Source organism: Doryrhamphus excisus, chromosome 2 (assembly GCF_030265055.1).
Source record: "Doryrhamphus excisus isolate RoL2022-K1 chromosome 2, RoL_Dexc_1.0, whole genome shotgun sequence".
Classification (NCBI taxonomy): Eukaryota; Metazoa; Chordata; class Actinopteri; order Syngnathiformes; family Syngnathidae; genus Doryrhamphus; species Doryrhamphus excisus.
The window spans coordinates 28233955-28246701 of record NC_080467.1 but is presented as its reverse complement, the minus strand read 5'-3'; the positions used below and the strand labels follow the sequence as shown (position 1 = coordinate 28246701).

The window sequence follows — 12747 nt, the reverse complement described above, 5'->3', positions numbered from 1 at the left end:
CTGACTCACATCAACATAAGCGGTTGTCGGTGTCATCAGTGATGTAGAAAAATACACACTTCATCTTGATAATTATAATAACATAGCCATAATAATTATATATAATAATTATTATTATATATTATTACAATTATTATAAATTATTACAATCACAAGTTATTTTCATTGCAGTAATATTATATATATTTTTGAATTATGTAATTAATATTTTATAAAGATAATGCAAACTATTTACAATGTGCATTTATTTATAATCATGAATTTATAATGATTATTTATGATAATAATACTAATTATTATTATTATTATTATTATTAATAATAATAATAATACTTTGGTCCAGGATTGATAATATAATATGAATTATTATTATTATTATTATTATTATTATTATTATTATTATATATACATATAATAATAATTTTTCAATAATAATTAATACTACTAATAATAATAATTGCTATTATTATTATGAATGATAATAATATGCACATTATTCAGATTATAAGATAATGATTACAAATTATTTCTTCTTAATAATAATTTATAATCATGAATTAGTATTAATGATAATAATAATAATAATAATAATAAATATTATAATAATCATAGTGAGTAATTAATAATTATCATTATTAATAATAATATTAATAATATAATACTTTGGTCCATGATTGATAATAATAATTATTTTTATTATAATTAATACTACTACTACAACTAATAATAATTATTATTATTATTATTATTTATTCTTATTAATAATTATTATTATTAATGATGAATGATAATAATATGCATATTATTGTGCAGATTATAAGATCATGATTACAATTTATTTCTTATTACCACCAATAATAATAATTATATTATAATACATTAATACATAATATATTATGTATTAATATTATTATAAATTATTATTATTATTATAAATATTCTAATATATTATAATACATTTCAAGAAAAAAAAGTAATTATAGTGTGATATCTTCCAACGCTCAACATTTAGTGTTGTATTCTTAACAGAGGTGAACTTATTTTTACGCTTGCATGATCGGCAGAGCGAAGGAAGCTACGATGGTCACATATTCCAACGGCTTCCTGAAGGCACCACTCACATCCATGAGGCAACCAGGAAGCATGCTGCATATTTGTCCTCCCCCCATCTGCCAGGGAAGGACACAATGAAGTGTTTGTGCGTCTCCGGTCCGTGTCCTCTGTCCACTCAACCCCCCCCACCCCCACGCCATCCTACTTCCTTTAAGCCACAGATGTTCCCCCGTGCCATCCCATTAAAGCGCCTCCGGACAAGCCTGTCCTCTGTGTGCAAAGGGAAGCTAAAGGCCACAGCCGTCACCGTAGCAACCGCAGTGTCGTTTTGGGATGTTTGCGCATTCGTGAGTGAGCCGCGCGTTTGTCATCGCCGGACAAAGAACAGTAGCTGACTCAGACGTGTGGACGACGTCTTCGTCCTGATGCGTACCTTCCTCTCTCGCCGGCCAGGGCGTCGATCTCGTCGAAGAAGACGACGGACGGAGCGACGGCTCTCGCCTTCCGAAACACCTGCGAGCGGCCGCAACAATGAGGGGGGGGGAAACAGGACAGACTTTTAAAATAGCTCGTAAGCTGTCGGCGTGCATAAACAGGAAATGCAGCACTCGACAACGTCATAAAGTGCGTTGACAAAAACACTACAAATAATACGAGAACAACGGAAGGTCGATGCGGACAAGTGGTATGCAAGACACCGGGGGTGTTCAAAGTGCGGCGCGGTTTGTTTATTGGCCCGTGGGACAATCCCAATATATAAGTTAATGAGAAAACTAAAAAAAACACGTACAAATTTTAAAAAATAAGTTATTAAAACAGAAAAAAATTCAGAAAAAAAAGTTGTAACCCAACAAGAAAAAGTAAAAATTTTACAAGAATAACGCCATAATATTATGAGGAAAAATAATGTGAATTTAGTAGAATAGTGTTATATTATTAAAGAAAATATTTTCTTAAAAAAAAAGTCATATTATTATAATATTATTTTTTTTAAAGTTAATTTTGGAAAATTATGAATACAAAAAATGTACTATGTTATGAGAATAAAGTCAAAATATTATGGTAATAAAGTCATAATTACAAGATGAGAATTTACAAGACAAAAGTTGAAATAGTTAGAAAAAATAGAAAAAATAAATAAATAAATAAATGGAAAAAATGCTGAAATATTAAATGATGAAAAAACAGATTATTTGACGAGCATTGAGTTGAAAAATAAAAGAAAAAAATAATTTCTTAATCGCAATATCATGAGAAACAGTTGTAATTTTTGTAAAATGAGATTGGAAGTTAAAGGAAAATATTGTGGAAAAAATATGAAGATTTAAGATTAAAAGTTTAATTATTTGGAAAAAAAATTAAAAAGAAAACAGCAAAAATTAGGAAAAAAACACAAAGTGAAGTTGATATTAATAATAGGCTTTTTCGCTAATATGACCAAAAACTGACATGCATTTTTTTTTCAAGCAAATCCACATGCTGCTTTACAAAACATCAAATATCATATTCTGGACACCCCCGCACTAAAGTATGTAGTAGAAAATATCATTTATAGATAAATACATATTATTCATAAATAAGGACTTACCTCTCTGACGGCTCTTTCCGACTCGCCAACATACTTGCTGAGTAATTCCGGCCCCTGCAAGAACGAAACAGTAGTCAGCTACATGGTTATTTTCACAGAATACTACATTATGTGTGTTATTTGCTGTGGTGGCCCGCCACAATTCAATTTGGACCACCACAGAAATATTTGGCGATTATTATTATTATTTTTTTTTAAAGATTCTCATCATCATGTTGGTTACTTTAAGGACATGGGAATTCTTGGTTGTCATTTCTGGGCTATAATCACATTTTCTGAGTCTTAGAACCTCAAACTTCATCAATAATTGAGTCGTTCTGGAAATTTCTTGAGGCGAACGGCTCTTAGCTAAAAGCTTCCTGGGATGTTTGTTGTTTTTCTCGGGATTATTGCGTTTTCCTGCCATCATTTGATTTCATTCCGATGGATTCCACCACCCCCCAGCGCTAAAAGTCTCATGGACTTTTCCACCTCTTGCTTGCAGATAAACATCCACTTAGCCCCCATGGTGGGGTAGAGGAGGGGGGGGGGGGCGACTTCCTCCCTGTGAAGTCCACCTTTCAACACCTCTGAGCTGACGGAGAGGAGAGGACACTTAAGTCGCAGCCTCCTTGTCTGCGGCAGTAAGTGTGCGGGCTGACTCATTCGTCCCTGCTTTTGACGCCAAGAACGTGTGTGTGTGTGTGTGTGTGTGTGTGTGTGTACATAATACCTATGAGTGTGTTTTTTTGGGGGAGGGAAAAAAAATTGATGAGCCTTTTCACCATTAAGACCATTTCCATCAATGAATAATAGTAATAGAAATAGTCTGTTCCAGTGTCAAACTGTGCCCATTATGGGTCGTAAAACCAGTACTTTGTACATTCCCTATGTTTGTAATATTAATAACATCCCTAATAAACAAGAAATGCAATGTTGTCAGTGTAGGTGTAGCATTAGCATTAGCATTAGCATTTCCGCTCCTTTGAGAAATGGTGCACAATGCGGCTCATCCATCTCTGTCATGCTTGAATGCAGCGAGGATGCCGTGGCAGTGGGAGGGGTGGGGGGTGTTGGCTGAAAGTGGGGTGGGTGATGAATGAGAATGGACAAACTCGGGGTCAAAGGTCAAACAAGGAAGCTCTCGGCAGAGGAAGTGGGGCACTGAGACTTGGCCCTCAGGGTCATCAGGGCAGCTGATGACGGACACGTCGGACAGCGTAGGAGTAGGATAGCAACCCTTCATGGTGGATCAACGTTATTGGTTCGATTCCCGAATATAAGACGTACTTTGATCGCTAGGAAGTTGAGTCCGCTCTCGTTGGCCAGAGCCTTGGCGATCATGGTCTTGGAGCAGCCCGGTGGTCCGTACAGCAGGACTCCTTTGGGTGGTTGGATGCCCATGCGGGTGAAGGCGTCGGGGTGCCTCAGGGGCCACTCCACTGCCTGCTTCAGTTTCAGCTTCACTTCCTCCATGCCGCCCACGTCTGTCCAGCGCACCTGCGCACAAATTATTTGGCAAAGTATGCATCAGTGTCGTGTGACAGAAGGGGGCGCAAAGAATGCGCATCCCCGTAGTGAGTCAGAAAAAAAGAAGATGGCGCTGGTTGCCAGCACGCAGTACTGTAATGGTACAGCTGCTGCCTTTTAAGGCAAAACTAATTTCTGTTCATTTGTTATACTGCACGAAAAATATTGTTTTCCTCATTCAATAATGGTCTGGAGTGCATGAGAAAGCAGGAATGAAAACATGTAAAAGATGGTGGATGAGTGTGAGGATAAGTTTATGTTATGTAATCCAACAACTGCATTTAAAAAGTATGAAGTATATAGTAAAAAGTATATATATATATATATATATATATATATATATATATATATATATATATATATATATATATATATATATATATATATATATATATATATATATATATATATATATATATATATATATATATATATATATATATATATAGTTCATTATTATGGTTATTATTTTAGTATTTTTATTGTATAAGTATATAACAAAGAATCTTTAAATGGTATATGATGTATATAGGTGTGTGTGAGTATTGTATAATAATAATAATAATAATAATAATAATAATAATAATTATTATTATTATTATTATTATTATTATTATTATTATTATTTATATATAATAATAATAATAATAATAATTATTATTATTATTATTATTATTTATATATAATAATAATAATAATTATTATTTATTTCTAATAAAATAAAATAAGTAAAAAATAAATATTTTAAAAATAGAAAAATATGTATATATATGTAATATGTATATAATTATTGTGATTATTATGATATTATACAATTATAGAGTAAAACAATACAAACATCATCCTGATAATTATAATAACATAGCCATAATAATTAGATATTATTACAATCATAAATGAAATAATTAGATAATTATTTTAGTGTAGTAATATTATATATATTTATGAATTATGTAATTAATATTTTTATTTACAATGTCCATTTATTTATAATAATAATAATAATTTGTTTATAATAAAAGAAAATAAGTTAAAAACAATTTGAGTAAAATAATACAAACATAATATAATAATAATTATTATTAATTAGGATAATTAATAATACATTTTTATTATTAATATATTAATTATATATTATTCTGCTTGTATATTATATTATAAAATAACATAATAAAAATGACAATAATAATTTCAGTGTCGTAATATCATGTATATTTATGAATTATGTAATTAATATTTTATTAAGATAATGCAAACTATTTACAATGTGCACTTATTTATAATAATAATAATAATAATTTATTTCTAATAAAAGAAAATAAGTTAAAAAACAATTATAGAGTAAAACAATACAAAAATAATATAATAATAATTATAATTATTAATTAGAATAATTAATTATTAATTTTATTGCAGTTAATAATAATTAATAATATATTAATAATATATTATTCTGCTTATATGTTATAAAATAATATAATAAAAATGACAATAAACTACAAATTATGATCATTAATAAAAGTGGGTGAGCACCTAAAGAGTTTATAAAATACAAAATTCAAGTTAGAGAAAAACATAGAAATTAAAACCACATCAGAAACGTTTAGAAGGTAAAAGAAGTGGAAAGGCCGTCAGGCCTGCAAATCCACAACAGAAGACGACGAAGACGAGAAGATGACGCCTGCATGCTGAGGTCAGCAAAGTTCTCATCAAAATCAGATCAGCCAATGATCGAAAAAGAAAAAACATAAAAGAACGTTTAGTTGTTCCACATTGACCCGGGCGTTTGGAATATGAAAAGAAGAACTGGAAGGACGCGAGGAACTGCAAATTCCGCTTGAGTTATGAGAGCGTGTCAGAGACCAGGGAGCGGGCCAACATGGTCCTCTACAACGCTCCATCACAACAAATCTCCACATTCCCCATCTTGAAGCCCCCCCAAATTGCTTTTTCGAAACAGGTCCTTGAACATGGCATGGTGGTGTGCTCCGTTCCATGTTCACCTGCCAAAAACACTTTTTTCCACTCATGGAAAAAACATTAGAGAAATGCTCCTGGCAAAACTGCTTTTTAATATTTTCCACCTGTTGGACAGATGGAAAATACGGGAACTTTATCTGTTTCCAATGCCACGAAAAACAAACAAGAAAAGAAAGGAAGAACGGATATAAAAGGTTACGTTTAGGAAAAAACGTAAAGACGAGTTTTCCCCAATAAAGCACAGCTAACGAGTGAGCGGACATTTTGGTGCTCATTAAGACACATTTTGCAAAAATATGTCAATAATTTATGCTGTTTCGTGGCTGAATATGTCCTATTAGTAAAAAAAATCATATTTAACAATATTTTCTGTACTTTTTGCCAAAAGAAGCATTTTCAAGTAATGCTACATTGATGAGATAACCGCCATCGCAGGAAGTAAAAAAAAAAAGTTCCAATGTTAGCATATGTTGGTCTATATTATGTCTTATTTATGTCTATTGTGTTATGTCATAGACGTGTAAAGGTAACTATAGGGGTGTTACTTTATGTCTAGAGAGCTCTAACAATGCTATATAACTATGAGAATATTCTGCTTATGAATACATAATTACATATCTATGTTGAAATAGTGATTATAATAAAAAATAATATTATATGATATAATATTTATTAATTTGTATATATAATAAATATAATAATAATAAAATATTATATATAAAATATAATAAATATTAAATAAATAAATATACAAATATTAATTGCATAATTTTTAATACTTACTTATCATAATATTTATTATATATATTAATTAATATATATAATAAATATATTAATTAAATATATTTATATATATATAAATTTATTATATATATATTAATTAATATATATAATAAATATAATAATATATATAAAATTAATATTCATGCATTCATTCATTTTCTACCGCTTATCCTCACAAGGGTCGCGGGGGTGCTGGAGCCTATCCCAGCTGTCTTCGGGCGAGAGCCGGGGTACACCCTGGACTGGTGGCCAGCCAATCACAGGGCACATATAAATAAAATAAATATAATATAATAATATATATTAATTAATACATATATAATAAATGATAAATAATAAATTAATAATAATAATATAGAATAAATATAATAATATATATTAATTAATGCACATATAATAAATATAATAATAATTATAATTAATATATTTTAAAAAAAATTATGTAATGAATATTTTTCAAATATATACAATAGAAAAATTAAAAAATGCAAGTATGTGATACAACCTTAAAAATGCCTATTTATGACACACACCCCCCCCCCCCCAACCCTCGCTTGACGTTGATGTTCTCCTGCCATTTTGGATCAACATTGGCTCCGATGGAGACTAGCTGGTACTCGCTAACCAATCAGTCAGGAGAGGAGAACCTTCAGCCTGAATAAGAGACCCATCTTCATAATCTCACTCTGCTGCTTTTCCAGCTATTTGTCTTTGCTCCGGGTCACTACTTTTCTTTGTGGCCTCTCTCTTCCTCCCTGCACAACTCCCCCCCCTCCTCCTACTTCTACTTCGACCCCCCCGGCTCGGTGCCGTCCATAAATTGTTCGGTATTTACAGTATGTGGCCAGACGCCAGCTTTCCATTAGATGCTTGGTTCCCCGGAGACGGCGGCGGTGGCCTGGGATGTGTTACCTCTCCTCTGATGGGGGGGTGCATACGAGGAAAGGGGGGGGTGTCAAAGCAGAAATTATAAGGAGCAAAGTGATGACTTGAGAGTTAGAATGGAAGGCTGTGCGGCGGAGATAAAAGATAAAAGTTGGAATAAATCAGTCAGTGCTTAGGAAGTTACCCAGCATGCCTTGCGGGTTATACATTAGTATAAAATCGTGTACGCGGTACACCTGAAACACTGAGAAAGCTTGACATACAGTCAACAAGAAGACCTATGAACCTATTTGTGTACAGATGAGGTCAGATTCTTACAGTATGCCCATCCCAGACCAGGATGGTTGCCCCCCCTTTTTAAGGAGGGGGGCTGCAGGGCTTCCTTCATTCATTCATTCTTACCACTTCCACACGGATAGGGAGGATAACTATTAACAGTTATTTAACCTTTAAATGTAAAACTTAATGTTAAACTTAATCTTTGTATGTAAAAGATCAGGATGAACTTATGACCTAAACGGTAGCCTCCAAGTTATTTCCTTTCAACTTAAAAAAGCCAAAAACTTACCACTTCCACACGGATAGGGAGGATAACTATTAACAGTTATTTAACCTTTAAACTTAAAACTTAATCTTGAACTTAATCTTTGTATGTAAAAGATCAGGATGAACTTATGCAAATATTTCAACTTTCCTTAAAATAATCTTTAAAAAATGTAAAGATTTTTTTAATTTTAAAATTTTTATTTTGGATTTTTAATTTACTTAAATTCAAAATTAATAATAAATAATTTCTATTCCTATTGTTATATTACATTATTTATTATTATTTTGTTAGTATTTTATCCTCATAATATTTTGATTTTATTCTGATAATATTCACATAGTCACATTTATACTCTTTATTTACAACATATTGCGCAACTGCAGGGTCTTGAGACACATGCTAACTCACAAACTAGAGAGCTAGCGACCTAAACGGTAGCCTTCAAGTTATTTCCTTCAAACTTAAATAGCCAAAAACTTACCACTTCCACACTGATAGGGAGGATAACTATTAACAGTTATTTAACCTTTAAACTTAAAACTTAATCTTAAACTTAATCTTTGTATGTAAAAGATCAGGATGTGCTTATGCAAATATTTCAACTTTCCTTAAAATAATCTTTAAAAAATTTTAAGATTTTTTTAATTTTAAAAATTGTATTTTTGATTTTTAATTGACTTAAATTCAAAATTAATAATCAATAAATTATTCTATTCCTATTGTTATATTACATTATTTATTATTATTTTGTTAGTATTTTACCCTCATAATATTTTGATTTTATTCTGATAATATTCACATTTATACTCTTTTTATTTACAACATATTGCGCAACTGCAGGGTCTTGAGACACATGCTAACTCGCAAACTAGAGAGCTAGCGACCTAAACAGTAGCCTTCAAGTTATTTCCTTTAAACTTAAATAGCCAAAAACTTACCACTTCCACACGGATAGGGAGGATAACTATTAACAGTTATTTAACCTTTAAACTTAAAACTTAATCTTGAACTTAATCTTTGTATGTAAAAGATCAGGATGAACTTATGCAAATATTTCCACTTTCCTTAAAATAATCTTTAAAAAATTTAAAGATTTTTAAAATTTTAAAAATTTTATTTTGGATTTTTAATTTACTTAAATTCAAAATTAATAATCAATAAATTATTTCTATTCCTATTGTTATATTACATTATTTATTATTATTTTGTTAGTATTGTATCCTCATAATATTTTGATTTTATTCTGATAATATTCACATTTATACTCTTTTTATTTACAACATATTGCGCAACTGCAGGGTCTTGAGACACATGGTAACTCGCAAACTAGAGAGCTAGCCTAACCTAAACGGTAGCCTTCAAGTTATTTCCTTTCAACTTAAAAAAGCCAAAAACTTACCACTTCCACACGGATAGGGAGGATAACTATTAACAGTTATTTAACCTTTAAACTTAAAACGTAATCTTAAACTCAATCTTTGTATGTAAAAGATCAGGATGAACTTATGCAAATATTTCAACTTTCCTTAAAATAATCTTTAAAAAAATTTAAAGATTTTTTTAATTTTAAAATTTTGATTTTTGATTTTTAATTTACTTAAATTCAAAATTAATAATCAATAAATTATTCTATTCCTATTGTTATATTACATTATTTATTATTATTTTGTTAGTATTTTACCCTCATAATATTTTGATTTTATTCTGATAATATTCACATTTATACTCTTTTTATTTACAACATATTGCGCAACTGCAGGGTCTTGAGACACATGCTAACTCGCAAACTAGAGAGCTAGCGACCTAAACGGTAGCCTCCAAGTTATTTCCTTTAAACTTAAAAAAGCCAAAAACTTACCACTTCCACACGGATAGGGAGGATAACTATTAACAGTTATTTAACCTTTAAACTTAAAACGTAATCTTAAACTTAATCTTTGTATGTAAAAGATCAGGATGAACTTATGCAAATATTTCAACTTTCCTTAAAATAATCTTTAAAAAATTTAAAGATTTTTAAAATTTTTTAAATTTTATTTTTGATTTTTAATTTACTTATATTCAAAATTAATAATCAATAAATTATTTATATTCCTATTGTTATATTACATTATTTATTATTATTTTGTTAGTATTGTATCCTCATAATATTTTGATTTTATTCTGATAATATTCACATTTATACTCTTTTTATTTACAACATATTGCGCAACTGCAGGGTCTTGAGACACATGCTAACTCGCAAACTAGAGAGCTAGCCTAACCTAAACGGTAGCCTTCAAGTTATTTCCTTTCAACTTAAAAAAGCCAAAAACTTACCACTTCCACACGGATAGGGAGGATAACTATTAACAGTTATTTAACCTTTAAACTTAAAACGTAATCTTAAACTTAATCTTTGTATGTAAAAGATCAGGATGAACTTATGCAAATATTTCAACTTTCCTTAAAATAATCTTTAAAAAAATTTAAAGATTTTTTTAATTTTAAAATTTTTATTTTTGATTTTTAATTTACTTAAATTCAAAATTAATAATCAATAAATTATTCTATTCCTATTGTTATATTACATTATTTATTATTATTTTGTTAGTATTTTACCCTCATAATATTTTGATTTTATTCTGATAATATTCACATTTATACTCTTTTTATTTACAACATATTGCGCAACTGCAGGGTCTTGAGACACATGCTAACTCGCAAACTAGAGAGCTAGCCTAACCTAAACGGTAGCCTTCAAGTTATTTCCTTTCAACTTAAAAAAGCCAAAAACTTACCACTTCCACACGGATAGGGAGGATAACTATTAACATTTATTTAACCTTTAAACTTAAAACTTAATCTTAAACTTAATCTTTGTATGTAAAAAATCAGGATGAACTTATGCAAATATTTCAACTTTCCTTAAAATAATCTTTAAAAAATGTAAAGATTTTTTTAATTTTAAAATTTTTATTTTTGATTTTTAATTTACTTAAATTCAAAATTATTATTATTTTTTATTATAATTATTATTTTGTTAGTATTTTATCCTCATAATATTTTGATTTCATTCTGATAATATTCACATTTGTACTCCTTTTATTTACAACATATTGTGCAACTGCAGGGTCTTGACACACATGCTAACTCGCAAAACTAGAGAGCTAGCGACCTAAACGGTAGCCTCCAAGTTATTTCCTTTAAACTGAAATAGCCAAAAACTTACCACTTCCACACGGATAGGGAGGATAACTATTAACAGTTATTTAACCTTTAACGTGAACATTAATCAAACGTAATAATTTTTTCTGGGTACATGATACCATACAGCGGGGGGCCTCAAACTAGTGGCCTGCGGGCCACATTTGGCACATTTTTGAGACCCCTGGCCTAGATGGTTATTTTTTTTTTGGTGTTTGTTTTGTTCCAGAGACCCACTTATTATCTTTTACTGTTGTTCTTTCTGAACTTTTACAAGAGGCGTCTCTGGATTTTGGGGCTTTGAAGGGCTTGGAAGGCAAAGGCGAGAGAGAAAAGTAGCTTTAAATGCCGTGGATATTAAAAGTAAGATAATATAATATTAAATAATAATAATAATAATAATAATAATGTATTTCCGTGCAAAGTGAGAGGTGTCATTTGCAAAATCTCTGCGTTGGTGATTGGAGAGTTTTTTCATCCGGGCCCCGCTGGAAGTTTCTTATATAAAAAGGATTAGAAACAAATGTTTGCACTCATGTGGATATAATCAAGTCCGGGGCTCTGTGGCTAGCCTTTCAGCTCAGCTGCCAAAAGGGGGGGGTAAGAAAAAAAAAAAAAAAAGCTCTCATTTTCCAGTTCCAGGAAACCGCCGCAAGCTCTGAACATCTCTGGAAGCGCACGCAGAGCGTAGCGACAGCGGCAGCGAGAAGATAAGACGCACGTATCGACCCTCAGCGACCACATCTGCTTCTAATTACAAGACGAGGCTGATGGGAAGCGTCTTCCTGTCCGTTATGTACATCTACATGCAAAAACATCCTAGATCGCCACCGCCTTCTCTCCCCCCTTCCGCCTCGCTCGCTCGCCCGCCCGCCCGCTCCATCGTCATTCATTTGGAGTTATTGCCACTTTTTTTCCTCGCTTCTAAAAGACGACTTAAGAGCAACAAGGGAGGCCCGGATGCTCTTTACACGCTTTTAACTCATCCTGTGCTGTCACGTCTTCTTCCATGAACAAAATAAGGATGAAAGATGATGCAATGCATCAACTGGTGGACAAATCCATCTCTTTATACCAAGGGGGGGGGGGGGGTCGTGGACAATGAAGGGATGGAACTTTGACAGTTTGATATTGTGTAGCTATGCTAGTAAGAGGTTATATACAGTTCAAGAAAAAAACAACATCTTTGTGACATACTGGATGAGTATGTAAAAGA

At 31.1% G+C, this 12747-nt stretch overlaps 2 protein-coding genes across 2 annotated transcripts in view; one reads left to right on the top strand and one right to left on the bottom strand.

Annotated features, from left to right (window-relative positions):
* The window catches only part of afg2a (AFG2 AAA ATPase homolog A), a 104866-nt gene that overhangs the window by 70011 nt on the left and 22108 nt on the right, over window positions 1-12747 (bottom strand). Inside the window, exons 12-14 of the mRNA XM_058052798.1 lie at window positions 3911-4120; window positions 2642-2695; window positions 1487-1566 (exon numbers count right to left, since the gene is read on the bottom strand). Of these exons, the coding sequence (XP_057908781.1) occupies window positions 1487-1566; window positions 2642-2695; window positions 3911-4120 (344 nt within the window). The remainder of the gene's footprint in view (window positions 1-1486; window positions 1567-2641; window positions 2696-3910; window positions 4121-12747) is intronic.
* The window catches only part of ankrd50 (ankyrin repeat domain 50), a 256290-nt gene that overhangs the window by 235993 nt on the left and 7550 nt on the right, over window positions 1-12747 (top strand). The gene's annotated exons all lie outside the window — the stretch shown is intronic.